General features: G+C 49.2%; 1 protein-coding gene, 1 long non-coding RNA gene and 11 other non-coding genes across 15 annotated transcripts; 12 read left to right on the forward strand and 1 right to left on the reverse strand.

The window, feature by feature from the left end:
• Window positions 1–1,075: 1,075 nt before the first annotated feature.
• On the reverse strand, window positions 1,076–4,823 carry LOC106865574. 3 transcript variants are annotated; one of them, XR_002960711.1, is made up of 4 exons: window positions 3,059–4,822; window positions 1,768–2,963; window positions 1,439–1,606; window positions 1,076–1,360 (listed from the first exon to the last, which is right to left on the reverse strand). It is a non-coding gene; the product is annotated as an uncharacterized LOC106865574 (long non-coding RNA). The 3 variants fall into 3 exon arrangements; XR_001404739.2 differs by having other exon boundaries at window positions 1,768–2,509; window positions 2,755–4,821; XR_002960710.1 differs by having other exon boundaries at window positions 1,768–4,823.
• Window positions 4,824–5,752: 929 nt separating this feature from the next.
• MIR395E (microRNA MIR395e) lies at window positions 5,753–5,902 on the forward strand. The gene has a single exon (NR_126940.1). It is a non-coding gene; the product is annotated as a microRNA MIR395e (primary transcript).
• An 81-nt stretch (window positions 5,903–5,983) lies between these two features.
• MIR395F (microRNA MIR395f) lies at window positions 5,984–6,079 on the forward strand. Its single transcript, NR_126941.1, has one exon. It is a non-coding gene; the product is annotated as a microRNA MIR395f (primary transcript).
• Window positions 6,080–6,280: 201 nt separating this feature from the next.
• On the forward strand, window positions 6,281–6,369 carry MIR395G (microRNA MIR395g). Its single transcript, NR_126942.1, has one exon. It is a non-coding gene; the product is annotated as a microRNA MIR395g (primary transcript).
• A 70-nt stretch (window positions 6,370–6,439) lies between these two features.
• MIR395H (microRNA MIR395h) lies at window positions 6,440–6,515 on the forward strand. Its single transcript, NR_126943.1, has one exon. It is a non-coding gene; the product is annotated as a microRNA MIR395h (primary transcript).
• A 39-nt stretch (window positions 6,516–6,554) lies between these two features.
• MIR395C (microRNA MIR395c) lies at window positions 6,555–6,680 on the forward strand. Its single transcript, NR_126902.1, has one exon. It is a non-coding gene; the product is annotated as a microRNA MIR395c (primary transcript).
• Window positions 6,681–6,708: 28 nt separating this feature from the next.
• MIR395J (microRNA MIR395j) lies at window positions 6,709–6,796 on the forward strand. The gene has a single exon (NR_126944.1). It is a non-coding gene; the product is annotated as a microRNA MIR395j (primary transcript).
• Window positions 6,797–6,847: 51 nt separating this feature from the next.
• On the forward strand, window positions 6,848–6,933 carry MIR395K (microRNA MIR395k). Its single transcript, NR_126945.1, has one exon. It is a non-coding gene; the product is annotated as a microRNA MIR395k (primary transcript).
• A 54-nt stretch (window positions 6,934–6,987) lies between these two features.
• MIR395P (microRNA MIR395p) lies at window positions 6,988–7,076 on the forward strand. The gene has a single exon (NR_126969.1). It is a non-coding gene; the product is annotated as a microRNA MIR395p (primary transcript).
• A 43-nt stretch (window positions 7,077–7,119) lies between these two features.
• On the forward strand, window positions 7,120–7,215 carry MIR395L (microRNA MIR395l). The gene has a single exon (NR_126946.1). It is a non-coding gene; the product is annotated as a microRNA MIR395l (primary transcript).
• Window positions 7,216–7,400: 185 nt separating this feature from the next.
• On the forward strand, window positions 7,401–7,484 carry MIR395Q (microRNA MIR395q). The gene has a single exon (NR_127115.1). It is a non-coding gene; the product is annotated as a microRNA MIR395q (primary transcript).
• A 189-nt stretch (window positions 7,485–7,673) lies between these two features.
• On the forward strand, window positions 7,674–7,763 carry MIR395N (microRNA MIR395n). The gene has a single exon (NR_126947.1). It is a non-coding gene; the product is annotated as a microRNA MIR395n (primary transcript).
• A 5,614-nt stretch (window positions 7,764–13,377) lies between these two features.
• On the forward strand, window positions 13,378–15,179 carry LOC100826503 (uncharacterized protein At3g28850). Its single transcript, XM_010242209.3, has one exon. It carries the CDS (start codon window positions 13,780–13,782, stop codon window positions 15,034–15,036), a length of 1,257 nt encoding a protein of 418 aa, XP_010240511.1. The 5' UTR covers window positions 13,378–13,779; the 3' UTR covers window positions 15,037–15,179.
• The last annotated feature ends 9 nt before the right edge of the window (window positions 15,180–15,188 follow it).

The raw sequence follows: 15,188 nt of genomic DNA on the forward strand, positions 1-15,188 counted from the left end.
CTTTTTGCTATGCAAGTTTTATGAAAAAAAGAGTTGTAGAAGTATGATTCGGTCTGAAGAGATGCACCACGCCGAGCTGACATAGCAGAACTTTGCTGCAACCGAGTGCCGGCGCTGCAATCTGTTCTATGGATGTTTTCATATGGGTGTTTTCATAGGAGTGCCCATGTCTGAATTTTAATTTTTAGTGACTGATACTCTCTTCCTTTTTGGGAGAGATTAGGAGAAATTTGACAAAATGTCACGCCTTTTTTCATACCTTCTTCAAATGCACGTCTTTTTTTTCTTAGACAAAATAGCGCACATTTCCTTCCGACAAAATAGCATTTTATTTATTTCTTATCCGATTTACTCGACATGGTCCCAAACCCACATGTCATTTTTTCCTGCCTCACATTGGCCCCTGCCTCAGAAGCCCTTCACGCTAGATCGATTGGATTCAGAAGCTGGCTGGCTTCAGACTTTCCCGCAGCTTCCAGAGAAGAGAAGAACGATAGAGAAATGAGAGAAATTAGCGGCCGCCGCTCGCCGGGCCGCCATCTGCCCGACCGTCGCCGTTGTCGGGCGCCCGTCTTAGCCATCCGCGAGCGCGCCCGATCCCCTCCGCGCTCGCCGCCGTCGGGCGCCCGCGTGAGCCCCCTGCTGCAAGAGGCTCTGCTGCTGTGTGATATTGATTTTTGCAGTTCGATGATTCGAAGCCCTGTAGGTTTCTGTTGCTGTGTGGAGATTGAATGTTGGGTTCTATAGGTTGCTGTGTTGTATAGTAGAACTGTATGTGTATGCAAGAGGCTCTGTTGCTGTGTTCTGTAGTGTCAAATTTCTGAATACTTGTAACACTTGTTTGGGATGAAATGCAATGCAAATACCATGACCATTTTGACATGGCATTCCCTCATGTGTACAGTTGGAAATGACAACAGTTGGTACAGGAAGTTTTGGCAGGACCTTTCCTCATTTTTGTGGTTTCAAATTACATCATTTTCATTAGAAATTTTGACATGACCTTTCTTAGTTCTATTGCATTTTCACATATAATGCACTGACATTTCAAAGCTTGCATAGAGTTCATATGTCCTAATAAAAGATCTCGACAAGGTTTTAATCAAAAGCGAGTCCACAATCTCACTATAAACAGACCAAGCATAAGAGTCACGTATCTCACATATTAGATGGCAAAATTAGGATGACATAGCACAAATTTAGCCCCAAAGAATCATCATCAGGACCAGGTCGCACAATGCAATTTTAAGATCTTTTCTTTCTCTTCGGTGTGATCTTCTTTGCAGCTGTCACAACAGATCTTGGCGGAGAAATTGGGTTTCCATATACTCCCTCTGATGCCTTTGCAAGAGCAAGTTGCCTGAGCAAGGTACCAATTTTTGCATAAAAAACAGAGCTAATTGGATGGAAGAAATCAAACAAAACTTTTCTTTCGTACCTCCTTGTCACAGGACCAGGGCTGGTTTGTAGGACAGGCAATACAGATGCGCCTCGAATGGGAGTTCCAAGAGCAATTGATCTCTTGTTCGCGGAAAAAAAAAGAGTACAATTGATCTCTAATGTAACAGGGACATCCATAAATTCTTGGATTCCGCAAAAGATCTTGCTGGTGCACCAAAAAACAATGTCAATGAAACCAATCAATATATGCAACATTTAATGTTTTTACAGAACTAAAATGGACTTCTGTATCATAATTTTATTTGACCACTACAACTGAAAGAGGCGCAGGAAAGAAAATGAATATACCATGAGAAAAGTGCTTACACTCATGTGTGATTCAAGAAACGCATTCCACCTGCATCCAAGATTCTGTACAAATCTAGCTAAAATATACACCAAGTCAGTATCATTCTCTAGGTAAATCCATGTGAAGCTAGGTGCTGTTTTATATATACGAAAACTAACCCACAACTCAATGCACACCCAATTGGAATAGATATCAGTTTACGAAACCTGCATCCAAATAATAGTAGGGAGAAGGCAGAGGGGAAGAAATCTCGCCAACCGATATCATGGAATAACGGAGGATCTCATCTGCTAGACCTTTGGACTGCTCATTGCTGCTGTGGAAAAGGTATCTTCTGGGGAGTGGCCATGCGGACTTTTAAGTCCGATGTTCTGCATAGATAACAAAGCTAACTACTGCAATATAGGGAACAAATTAATCATCCCTTGCCTTGCATTATATTTGAGTAATAAAAAAACAAAGCTAAGTACCGTAATATACGGAACAAATTTAAACTTTAGTAAATCAATGATGAGTATAAATAATTAATTCCAGGATGCATCACGTGTCAGCAATCAAAATTCTAATAATCGTATTACAGACTAAGTATCCCATGGTCCCCTCCTCTTTATATTTAGTGTCAATTGTAACTCTGGAACGAACTTCAAATTCTTATACAGGAACTGGCATTTTGGATCAGATTGAGAAAATTTCAGTGCAGAATATTGTTGCTCGAATTGCAGACCCTTGAACTCATTGATGCTAAGTCCTTGAAAGGCCCTGAAATAATGTGAAAGTACATTCAGATGTTAAAAGTTGATCAAGAGAATAGCTCCTGCCTCCTCTGAATCACATAGTTGCAGGCCCGTGTGGAGATGTGGAGCATTGGTGGAGGACTGGAGGTGCTGGCGGCTAGGATTGGCATCGTAAAGGGAGAAGGGGTGATGGTAAAATGGAGAGATGATTAGAGGAACAAATCATGCGGCCGATTTTTCAGCGGAGAGGACGCGTGAGAGGGACGTTACCGTCTGCCGAGGCTGAACTCGTGGCTGCACTGCAACCGTCGGCGACGACCGCGTCGAAGAAGATCGAGCACGACATGGGCGTCTTCTCCTCCTTCTTGCTTGCTGCCTCCACCTCGATGGCCTCCAGCAGAAAATTTATTGTTGTGGCTTTTGGCAAAATCGGGGAGCAACCTGACAGATCTTTACAGAGTTCGGAGTTCTGCCATGAGCTGGATGAAATAATTAGATTAAGATCCTAAGATTGGAAATTCAGAATGCATGAATATTGGAAACCTGTGTGCCTTTGTATCAAAGTTTCGGTCACCTGTTCAATGTGTATACCCTACGAAGTTTCAGATACCTGCATCAATCGTTTTTGGCTTAGGAATAACTTGCTTTATTACTCTCACTCATTCTATTTTCTGCATGCAGCCCCAAGTATTTCAGTGACAAGCAAGCAGAACAATGGTGGCAAGAGAATCGGGCAAGGGTATATGAGCTGTATAACATCTTACCTGATTTTGTGGGGTTTGCACTTTACTCTTACCCGATTTTGTTTCTCTTCCTTTTTCTTGTGTTGAAAGTAGATCAAGCAGAAGTGACGAAAATGGTTTGTGGCCTCTGGATGTGTGTTCCTCCTAATTTTTTTGCTTTCATCAGTGGATAAAGGTCCAACAAGCAGGCTGTGTGGAATATTTGCTGCTAATTGTAGATTGAAATGCAAAGTCAAGATCCTTTATGATGATTTTGACTGTGGTTACAAGCGTTGTGCTGCTGTAAATTGCATACATGTATAGACTACTACTTGGCTATCTGAGTACTGAAGTACATGGAGATCAACATTCTCTTGTGGGTACCATTTCTCAATATCACCTTACATGACAGAGACGTCTCATGGTGCTGTGATCTTTATGGTTGCATTTGACCCAGGAGCGCAACATTCTCATACTCTGCGACGCCTTTGATCCCCCAACTCCATAGGGTGGCCGGTGGAGCTTTCCTGCCTACCATGTTTTTGTGATGTCGATTCGATGCAACAAATGCAGAGAATGTACGCCCTAGAGTGTCAAAACACTCAATTATAGTTGTTGTAAAAACACACCAAATGTAGTTCAATAAATTGGATTTTTCTTCTTCAGTAATTCAATTCAATGAATCAGATTGATGATTCTCAAGTAAACATATAGCTCCTTGCAGTTGGGTTTATCTTTGGTTTTTAAATAGACTTCAAATTTTCAATGGAATTTTATGTTTGGTATGAGCGCACGTACATGCTTACTAGTAAATTCATAATCACGACCCTGTCCAGAAACACACACATTTGCACTACTGGAGTTGAACATTTATATTTCCTTTTTTTTTCTGATACGCCCTCAACCTTGGCCGGATTCAATTAATGGCATAACGGAACAGCAGTCTGTAAGTAGAACATTGGTATTTCCTGAGGCGATGCACAGTGAAACACAGAACGAAAGAAATAGAAGTAGACTGAAAGAGATAAGAAGAACAAAGCATGATACTCTACTCATGAAAGATTTATTTGCCTGGATACAAACATACAATCAAACTGCATCAACACGGAGCAGCAGCAGCAGCAGCAGGATGAGATGCAACTCCATCTCCCCGACGAAAACAAGGGAAATCACATCACAACAACCAAATCCTCTTGCCTACCTGAAGGAACAACAAACTACAAAGAGCCAAGAAGTGCCTAGAACCAAGAAGTGAATGGGGGAACTCCATGCGAGACGACGGCCTCTCCTCCTCCTACAGCTCGGGGAAGAATGGCATCATCATCTTGGCTTTGGGGATGATGCTTCTACAAAGCTACTTATACAAATATTCCGATCCCCGTTCAGAGGCTCAAGCTCTGTTACCTGACCAGCTCGGGAACTTGTCATCTGGGTCTTCAGCTTTGAACGGCGTCCTGCTGCAACGACAGGGATCGCGTGCATTGAACCTGGACGCCTTCATGTGCCTTTTGCTGCGTGTATAGTGTTGTGATTTGGGAATAGGAGTCATCGATCCTGTGGTGGTAGGGAGGATGTTGCCATCAGTGCCCCAACTTTTCTGCCGGCTTTATGCGGCCTGCCCATACAGTCACCCATAATGGCACAACTAGCCCATTGGGTTGCAGAGATTTTCTAATGGAAAATACCAAATTAGGTAGCATCGTTTGTGTTCATGGTTGCTAAATGTGTTCTACTAGTATTGTCTGTGTTGCCTGCTGCCATCTACTAATAATAAACAGTTAAACACTGCTGAACACATGCAAGTTCCACCGTCGACTACCGACATTCATGCAAAGGACAAGTGAAGTATACTTTGTTTATGTATATGATGATCTCACGCTCAGTTCACAAGTCACTGGTAAGTCATCAAGTTAAATATCACAGGCGGCCAAATGATCTTAATGATTTGTCTTCTTCTACCTCTAAACTCTAAAGCTTCTGCTCACTTCATAACTGTTAACAGAGATTTAATTGCCCGGAATCCCAGCTTGCATGTCTCTCCCCCTTGCTGCAACTGGCACAAGCTTTGACAGTTGGGATAATGATAATTAAAACGTGATCTCTGCATCCTGTTGCATGCGCTGAAAAATGTGCGTGGACAGAAACCAAGCGACGACGACGCTGAGCCTCCATCTTCTGGAGATAAGGAATTTGCAGGCTGTGCAAGCACCTTTGCTCCATGAGCTTTTCTGCGATTCGGAGCTGCAAATCTAGCTGAGTAGTGCCGTCAAAAAAAAGGCCAAGATTCCCTTAGCTCTAGCTAGCTGCCTCCTTCTAACCTAGGCTGCATCACGGCTAGGTGCATTGCCAGGTTCATCGAGCTGCCCATGGCCATATGCGTGTATGCATTTGCACACCACAGTCCACAGGAGGCAACAAGCTTGCTATGACTAGATATTCAGTATAGACTTATAAATAGCTGCCGCCAATGCGCTCATCAGCAGGGCAGATTAAACAAGTGAAGTTGGTCCACAGGAGATGAACAAGAGTCCTAGGCTCCTAGCTTGGTTGGTTGTCACCTGGAGTTCTCCTCAAATCACTTCAGTAGCTAGCTAGCTTGTGCCTCCTTGTTGCATTGCCACTGTTTTATAAGTGTGCTTGGGGCCAGAGAGCTGTGCACAGTGAAGTGTTTGGGGGAACTCTGGGTGGCAACCAGCATTTTCGGTAGGTTTGCAACTGTTTGTGCTTTCAAAATTATAATGCTAGGTCCACTTATGATGTCCATGGGAAAGAATTGAGTTTGGTGTCCCCGGGAGTTCCCTTCAAACACTTTACGAAGCATCTTTCTAAGACTATTTGTGAAGTGTTTGGGGGAACTCTCGGTGTCACCAAGCATTTTGTAGATAATTGTCAAAAACCACAAGAATTGTACAATGGCAAGCCACGTTTGGTGTTACAGTAGTTCCCTCGAGGCACTTTATGAAGCACTATTTTAGAGCTTTTGTGAAGTGTTTGGGAGAACTTGTTGTAACCAAACAGTTAGTGCATACCGATCACAACCACATGAGATGTGGTACTAATGGCGAACAACGTTTGGTGTTACCAGGAGTTTCCTGCAAACACTTCACGAGTGCCTATTTTAATGGGTTGTTGTGAAGTGTTTGGGGGAACTCTTGATGTCACCAAGCTTCTATTAGTAGATGCTCACAAGCCAAAAGAGATACATCAGCGGGAAGCGGACCACGTTTGGTATTACCATGAGTTCCCTGCAAGCACTTCACGAGGCCGTTTTCTGAGGGCTACTGTGAAGTGTTTGGGGGAACTCTTGGTCTCACCAAGCTTTTACAATTGAAAAGAGATACATCGACGGGCGGCAGACCACGTTTGGTAATACCATGAGTTCCCTGCAAGCACTTCATGAGGCCTAATTCTAAGGGCTACTGTGAAGTGTTTGGGGGAACTCTTGGTGTTACCAAGCTTTTACAACAAAAGGAGATAGAATGGCCGGGGACAAACCATGTTTGGTATTCTCATGAGTTTCCCGCAAGCACTTCACGAGGCCGTTTTCTGAGGGCTACTGTGAAGTGTTTGGGGGAACTCTTGGTCTCACCAAGCTTTCACAATTGAAAAGAGATACATCGACGGGCGGCAGACCACGTTTGGTACTACCATGAGTTCCCTGCAAGCACTTCATGAGGCCCAATTCTGAGGGCTACTGTGAAGTGTTTGGGGGAACTCTTGGTGTTACCAAGCTTTTACAAACAAAAGGAGATACAATGGCCGGGGACAAACCATGTTTGGTATTGCCATGAGTTTCCTGCAAGCACTTCACGAGGCACTATCGATCCCAAGGGCTACTGTGAAGTGTTTGGAGGAACTCTTGGTGTCACCAAGCTTTCACGAACAAAAGGAGATACATTGGCGGGCGGACCATGTTTGGTATTATCATGAGTTCCCTGCAAGCACTTCACGAGGCACTATCCCAAGGGCTACTGTGAAGTGTTTGGGGGAACTCTTGGTGTCACCAAGCTTTCACAAACAGAAGAGGTACGTTGGCCAATGACATACCATGTTTGGTATTGCCATGAGTTCTTTGCAAGTAGTTCACGAGGCTCAATTCTGAGGGCTAGTGTGAAGTGTTTAGAGAAACTCTTGGTGTCACCAAGCTTTCACGAGCAAAAGGAGATACATTAGCCAGCGGCAGACCATGTTTGGAATTATCATGAGTTCCTTGCAAGCACTTCATGAGGCACTATCCCAAGGGCTACTATGAAGTGTTTGGGGGAACTCTTGATATCACCAAGCTTTCATAAACAAAAGAGATACATTGGCCAGCGACGGATCATGTTTGGTATTACCATGAGTTCCTTGCAAAAACTTCACGAGGTCCAATTCTAAGTGCTCCCGTGAAGTGTTTGGGGGAAACTCTTGGTGTCACCAAGCTTTCGCGAACAAAAGGAGATACATTGGCCAACTGCAGACTATGTTTGGTATTACCATGAGTTCCCTGCAAGCACTTCACCATGCACTACCCCAAGGGCTATTGTGAAGTGTTTGGGGGAACTCTTGGTGTCACCAAGCTTTTACAAAAAAAAAAGAGATACATTGGCCAGGAGCAAACCATGTTTGGTATCATCATGAGTTCTCTGCAAGCGCCTCGTGAGTCACGAGGCCCTGTCTCAAGAGCTACTGAAGTGTTTTGGGGAACCGTTTATATGTCCAAGTTTTTTATCAAACGATCGTGGTCAATTTGAGAGACAAGACAATAAAAAATTGTTTGGTGTTATTTTCCAGCATGCACTTCAAAGGTATGTACGTATTCATAATGTGCCGGGGGTAAGTGTGAATTGTTTATGATCAACTTACATGTCACCAATCAACTGGCTGATGTGTTGATCAAGCACATCAAAATGAAATGTTCCATCACTCTATATTACCGCCAGCAGTACATTACCTTTAAACCACTTCACATGGCACCATCAAAATAACTGTTGACGATGAGTTTCTTTTTAGAGGGTTGCCAACATTTCTAACGTGTAAAAATAACATATATCCTTGATGCCTGCAGCATTGGTGGGCTTCTTGTTGTTTCATATTTTTTTTCAGCACTCAGGCCGAATGAAAGAGAAGCCCGGGAACCGGCAAGGCCTTATGGGCTCAGAAACTTGTGTTGCCCAGTCAAAAAGAAATCAGGCCGATGCATGCGTGCAAGTGCAGCTTTCAGAGTCAGCGCCTCAACGGTGGCAATTGTCCTGGTCTGCACTTTGCAGCAACAACACCGGTCCTGATGAAAACTGTCCTTCGTCTCACGGTCTCGCCTCTACGGTGTGTTGCGTGGGAGCACTGGTCGAATCGACTAGTTTCACCTGTACCCCGCCAACCTGATCTACACTGGTTCCAAATGTCTGCACACGGCACAATTAGCTAGCATGCAGTTTAGGAGATCCATGCAAATGAAGAGTGTTCCCAATTACACAGACCACATAGCCCTCCTGAAACAGTCAAAACTCTAAAAGCCAAAACTAGGGATTCCAAGAATAAGCAGCTCCTCTCCTCCACACACCGCACCGTGCGGTGCGCCACCCCCCTACGGACATGCATGGTGCACTTTATATAACCACAAACCTCGCCGCGCCATTCTTCGCTCTCCCTCAGGGCTAGCTAGCTTCCTACGTACCCGTGCGCGGAGGAGCCCCGGCCGGCCGGCTCCGGCAACGTTCAACGACCAACTAAGCCAATATCAGTAGCCAGTAGCAACACTCGCTCACCTCTTGTCGGTCGACGCGCGCACGCAATGGCCAACAAGGCGGCCACGGCCAGCATCATCGCGGCCGTGGGCGTGGTTGCCGTGATCGGCACGATCGCGGCGGTGACCGCGTCCAAAAAGGCGCACGACGGCAGCGACGGCGGCTCCGCCATGTCCACCAGCATCAAGCTCTCCGCGCTCTGCTCCTCCACGCTCTACCCGACCAAGTGCGAGAAGAGCCTCTCCCCGGTCGTGAACGAGACCTCGGACCCGGAGGAAGTCCTCAAGGCTTCGCTCCAGGTGGCCATGGACGAAGTCGCCGCCGCCTTCGCCCGCTATGCCTATGTCGGCAAGGGCGCCACGGACGGCACCGTCACCAAGAGCGCCATCGGGGAGTGCAAGAAGCTGCTCGACGACGCCGTCGGGGACCTCAAGGACATGGCCGGACTCAGGGCCGACCAGGTGGTCAGCCACGTCAAGGACCTCAGGACATGGCTGTCCGGCGTCATGACGTACATCTACACTTGCGCCGATGGGTTCGACAAGCCCGAGCTCAAGGAGGCCATGGACAAGCTCCTGCAGAACTCCACCGAGCTCAGCAGCAACGCGCTCGCAATCGTCACGCGCGTCGGCGAATTCTTGAAGGGGCAAGAGTCCGCTCAGAAGAACGGCACGTCCATCGGCGCCGGAAGCCGCCGGCTTCTCGGCTGGCCGGCCATTATCAGCGATGCCGAAACCCGCCGGCGCCGGCTCCTGGAAATCAGTGGCAAGCTGGACGAGATCGCGAGCGTGAGAGACGCGAGCCGGAGGCTCCTGGTGGAGACGATGGACGAGATCGACCAGATGTCCCACGACGGGAGCCGCCGCCTGGATAACTTCGTCTTCGGCGACCATTTCTCCAACCTCACCGACATCCCCAGCCAGAGCAAGGAGTCCGACTTCGTCAGGCGCCGCCTTCTGAGCATGTCGTTCGATGACGCGTCGTCCAAGGCCACGGATGATTCCGACAGGGACGCTGTCAGGCGGCGGAGGCGGCTCCTGTCGGCCCAGCTCGAGAGCATCGCGGACATGTCGGCGCAGTTAAACCGCCGGCTTCTCGCCATGGATGTCCCCACTGGCGACGACATGGCAGGGAAGAAGCGGCAAAGGCTGTCAAATTCTCTCGTGATGATCAACGACGCCGCCGCAGAGGCACAGGCCCAGCTCGAGGAGATCGACGACAACTGCGGCAACGATTTTACTCCTCCGGAGGAGGAAGAGCGCAGGGCGCTGACTTCCGACGTGATCGGCACCATTGAAGACCTCGATCACAAGCACCACCAACGGAAGATGCTGACGACCGACGTGGTGGGCACCATTGACGACCTCGATCACAAGCACCACCACAGGAGGAAGCTCCTGACGTTCCCGGAGTGGGTGCCGGCCCAGGCCCGGAGGCTGCTGCAGATCCCGGGCCTGCAGAAGCCCAACGCCGTGGTGGCCGCGGACGGCAGCGGCAACTTCAAGACCATCACGGAGGCCGTGAACGCGGCGCCCAAGAAGTCCACGGCCCGCTTCGTCATCTACGTGAAAGCCGGCGAGTACAAGGAGTACGTCACCATCCCCAAGGACGTCACCAACGTCTTCATGTTCGGCGACGGCCCCACCAAGACCCGCGTCGTCGGCGACAAGAGCAACAAGGGCGGCTTCGCCACCATCGCCACCCGCACCTTCTGTAAGCCCCCAATTTGGCAATTTCCTCCATTATCTCCGACTGCAATCAACATTCTTCAACATCCAGCCGAGGAATTAACATTGTTGTTGTTAATTTTGGACGCGTAGCGGCGGAGGGGAACGGGTTCATATGCAAGTCGATGGGGTTCGTGAACACGGCGGGGCCGGACGGGCACCAGGCGGTGGCGCTGCACGTGCAGGGGGACATGTCGGTGTTCTTCAACTGCAGGTTCGAAGGGTACCAGGACACGTTGTACGTGCACGCAAACAGGCAGTTCTTCCGCAACTGCGAGGTGCTGGGCACCATCGACTTCATCTTCGGCAACTCGGCGGCGCTGTTCCAGAACTGCCTCATGACGGTCCGGAAGCCCATGGAGAGCCAGGCCAACATGGTGACGGCCCACGGAAGGACGGACCCGAACATGCCCACGGGGATCGTGCTTCAGGGGTGCAAGATCGTGCCGGAGCAGGAGCTGTTCCCGGCCCGGCTGACGATCGCCAGCTACCTGGGCCGGCCCTGGAAGGAGTACTCAAGGACGGTGGTCATGGAGAGCACCATCGGGGATCTCATCCGGCCCGAAGGCTGGTCCGAGTGGATGGGCGATCTGGGCCTAAAGACGTTGTACTATGCCGAGTACAACAATAATGGGCCGGGCGCCGGGACGAGCAAGAGGGTCGCGTGGCCCGGGTACCGGGTCATCGGGCAGGCCGAGGCCACGCACTTCACCGCCGGGGTGTTCATCGACGGCATCAGCTGGCTCCAGAGCACCGGCACGCCCAACGTCATGGGCTTCATCAAATGATTATCAAGTCTTTTTGCTCTTAATTTGTGATGATCGGTTCCGCGACCATGCAATGCATCATATCCATGGCACGGAGCATGCTTGCACGGTGGAGTCTCAGGGTGGGGAGGGTGAAGGAAACAACAAGACATAAATCAGTGATCGATTCGTGTATTTGTGTACAGGAGTACAAGGAAGAAAAATGAAGCAAAGGAAGTTCATGCTTACCTACGCGCTTATGGATTGTAATGTACGTAATTGATCTAGAACCTTTTTAACCAGCTGGCTTGTGTAACAAAATTAATCGATGGTAATTACTAATTAGTATTGGAAAAACATGAGCTTTCTTTTTGGAGAAATCTTTACACGCATGCATGACACTCGTAAGCAGCTCGATTTCTTGTATGCCACTGACAAAGGTCTTATTACTGGACAATGGTTTTGAGTTTCTTCAATGCCATTTCGTTAACTAATTCCGTTTGTCTTTGTATTCCTTGATAAGATGAGCAACCAATCAAAAGCAACACTCTTTACGACATTCCATCAAGGAATTAATGTTCATATTTTCACGAACGCTGGACGTTGCCCTCGATCCTCTTAGTAAAGATAGAGCTTGGCGTTGCTAACTGGGTGACCACAGACACATAACCGTTGATTGTTTGATATTGAGAGAGTAGGCTTCTTCTTGAGACGTTACTGGTTGCCGTACTTTGTTTTTCATGTTTCTATGGGTTATATTCCTGCTCTCTCTTAATTAATGGATCTAGACAAATCATTTAATTTTGCTTTGAGAAAAAAAATTCTAAGAAGTATCTTTTTCTAGAAAGGAGAAGAAATTTCACGTAGATGGAGGTAGCTATGCTCCCAGAATATACTAATGAAGTAACTGAAGAAATTCAACCTTTCTACAAAGCTAAATTTTGTATATATCTGACTTGTTTTTAAAATGAATTAGAAGTTGTGCTAGTCACGTTTGCAATATACAAAATCTATTTTCCAGTTTGGATTTGACTTTCCTGCTAAAGTCAATTACCCCATCTTTTGTACACGCACATGCAGTTAAATTTAAAAACTTTGACTATTCTTTGGATGTCATCAAATCATACGGATGCCATTTAGCTTTTGTCAGGGAGCACATTGCTAATTTTCAAACTTCTTTTATTGCAAACTTATGATGCCTGATACGATACGGACAGTAGCACGCGGTTTAATTAAGGATTGTGTGTATTCATCCGAAATTGCGAGCTCGGTGACAAACTCAGGTGGGTGAAGAGGATGAAACAAGACAGCCTCACCGACAGACCAAAGCTCTTGCTTCACGAAATCATGAATTATACTATCCTTAGGCAAAAGAAATACCAGGCATGCAAGACAGGTTGCCCAAAACCACACCAAAATTCATACTCTCTCCGTCCAACAAAAAATGTCTCAAGTTTGTCAAAATTTGAATGTATCTAGACATAACTTAGTGTATAGATGCATCAAATTTAATCAAAGTTGAGACATCATTTGTTGGACGGAGGGAGTACAAGTACTTAGAACACCTCACTTTTCATTTGGAAAGTAAATTTTGGATTAGGGCGACTCCAGCGCAGCCACCCAAATCAGACGCAAAAGGTGTCATTTGTCCTTTTGGGTCGCGACCTGGACACCTCAGAGGGATTTGTCTGCATGTGTCCATTTGGGTCTGCTGGTGCCCCAACACGGTCACTTATTCAGTTCGTTTTATTATTTAGTTTTAGTAACAGACATGTGGGCCAAGGAAGGACAAGCACGTGCAAACGTGATGTCCATTTGATTTGGGTTGGAAATGGGTCGCACAGGAAATGTGTATGGAGTTGTTCTCCTGTATGCTAACCGGTGGTTACACTTGTAAAATAAATTAAGAAACGAACAATGAAAAAAAACTGACCAAATCTCTTAAATTCGTCAATCAAAACCTGGCCAGTTGCATTAAACTATCTAAGAAAAATCCAACCATTCGTGCGTGCCATCATCCGTTAGTCGATCGTCCTATTTTTTGCCACCACCCTTTTGGTGCCTTGTCCTCCGCCCGTTTCATTCATGGTCATGGACGACTAATTAAGCCAAGCAAAGCTGCCGAAAACTGCTCGATCTGTACCCACCTACAAATCCGCCTCACCCTCGAGCTAATTTTGCCACGCCCCCAAAACCGCCCGCGCCGGCGCGCGCCAGCCATTCCTCTGATCCATGCCATTCTCCGGCGCCGTCGCGTTCGCTCGTGCGCGCCTAAACGGGAGCTGCCTAGCACCGTAGCGCGAGCGCCGAGGGTCGGCGTGCGTACGTGAAGTGATCGAAGAAGAAAGCTTGTGTGTTCGCCCGGGCGGCGGCAATGGGGTGCGCGACCTCCGTGGAGGCGCACCGCGAGATGCGGTGGGTGGAGCCGCCGCGCTCGAGCCGGAGCTTCTCGCTGCCGTCCGTGGACCGGCAGCGGCTGCGGGCCAAGGCGGCGTCCGTGCTGGGCCACATCACGGCCCCGGGCCGGCGTTCCGGGGCCGGGGGCGGGCCCACGGCGTCGTGCAAGTACGCGGCGACCATGGCGACCTTGTCAATGGAGGAGATCATGATGAAGCTCGAGAACGACCGAACCTTGGCCGCGGTCCTCGCCGCCGTGAATGCCAAGGAGACGTCGGCCGTCGTCACGCGGCCCGGCACGCCGCCGAACGAGCCAGAGCCGGAGGTGATCAACGCGTGGGAGCTCATGGCCGGGCTCGAGGAGGAGGACGCGCCCACGCCGCGCGTGGCGGCAGCGCGTGATCAGATTCAGACACCACCGCTGTGGATGATGCAGGCTGGTAATAATGCGGACGTGCCGCCCATCGCCTTCGAGTTCGACCAGGAGATACTTTCCGGCTTCCGGGAGGCTCTAGCTGCCGACACTTCGCCCTCGGCGAAGGAGGAGCCGGCACAACAGGAGAAGAAGAAGGACGCCGATGCCGATGCCGATGCCGATGCCGGTGCCGGCACGACTGTTTCGCGGGCGCGCGCCAGCGACGACATGCCGGCGGAGCTGGCCGGCATCGTGCGCGCCCGCATCAACGCGTTCCAAGAGAAGATCGGGCGTAGAAACAACGGAGGAACGGGCCGCGTTCCTCCGGGGGCGAAGCGGAAGGCGGCCGTGGTGTACTTCACGAGCCTCCGGGGCGTGCGCAAGACGTTCGTGGACTGCTGCGCCGTGCGCAGCATCCTGCGCGGCTATGGCGTGCGCGTCGACGAGCGCGACGTGTCCATGCACGCCGCGTTCAAGGCCGAGCTCGCGCGCCTCCTCCCCGGCGCAACCGCGCCGCTGCCGCGGGTGTTCGTGGACGGGCGGTGCCTGGGCGGCGCCGAGGACGTGCACGCGCTGCACGAGGCCGGGGAGCTGGCGCGCGCGCTGGAAGGGTGCGAGGCCGCGCCGGCGCGCAAGCTCGGGTGCATGGAGGCGTGCGCGGCGTGCGGCGACGTCCGGTTCGTGCCCTGCGAGACGTGCTACGGCAGCTGCAAGGTCTTCGTCGTCGAGGACGGCGACGAGGAAGAGGACGGCGAGTTCCGGCGGTGCCCGGATTGCAATGAGAACGGCCTCATCGGATGCCCCGTCTGCTGCTGCTGATGCTTCTGTTCTTTCTTCTTTTTTGTTACAGTGTACCGTAGATTAAAATTCTCCCGCTTGTTTTAGTTGCTTGTGCTTTGTACAGTGTGAAGAAGAGCGTTTACAGAAGAATTTTAATGAGGCAAGGCAAGAGGTTTTGCTTAGGCTTCCCG

This window comes from Brachypodium distachyon, chromosome 5 (assembly GCF_000005505.3).
Source record: "Brachypodium distachyon strain Bd21 chromosome 5, Brachypodium_distachyon_v3.0, whole genome shotgun sequence".
Lineage (NCBI taxonomy): Eukaryota > Viridiplantae > Streptophyta > Magnoliopsida > Poales > Poaceae > Brachypodium > Brachypodium distachyon.

Bases quoted from the DNA above. Each gene is read 5' to 3' on its own strand.
- LOC100826503 (XM_010242209.3), top strand. From the start codon at position 13,780: ATGGGGTGCGCGACCTCCGTGGAGGCGCACCGCGAGATGCGGTGGGTG.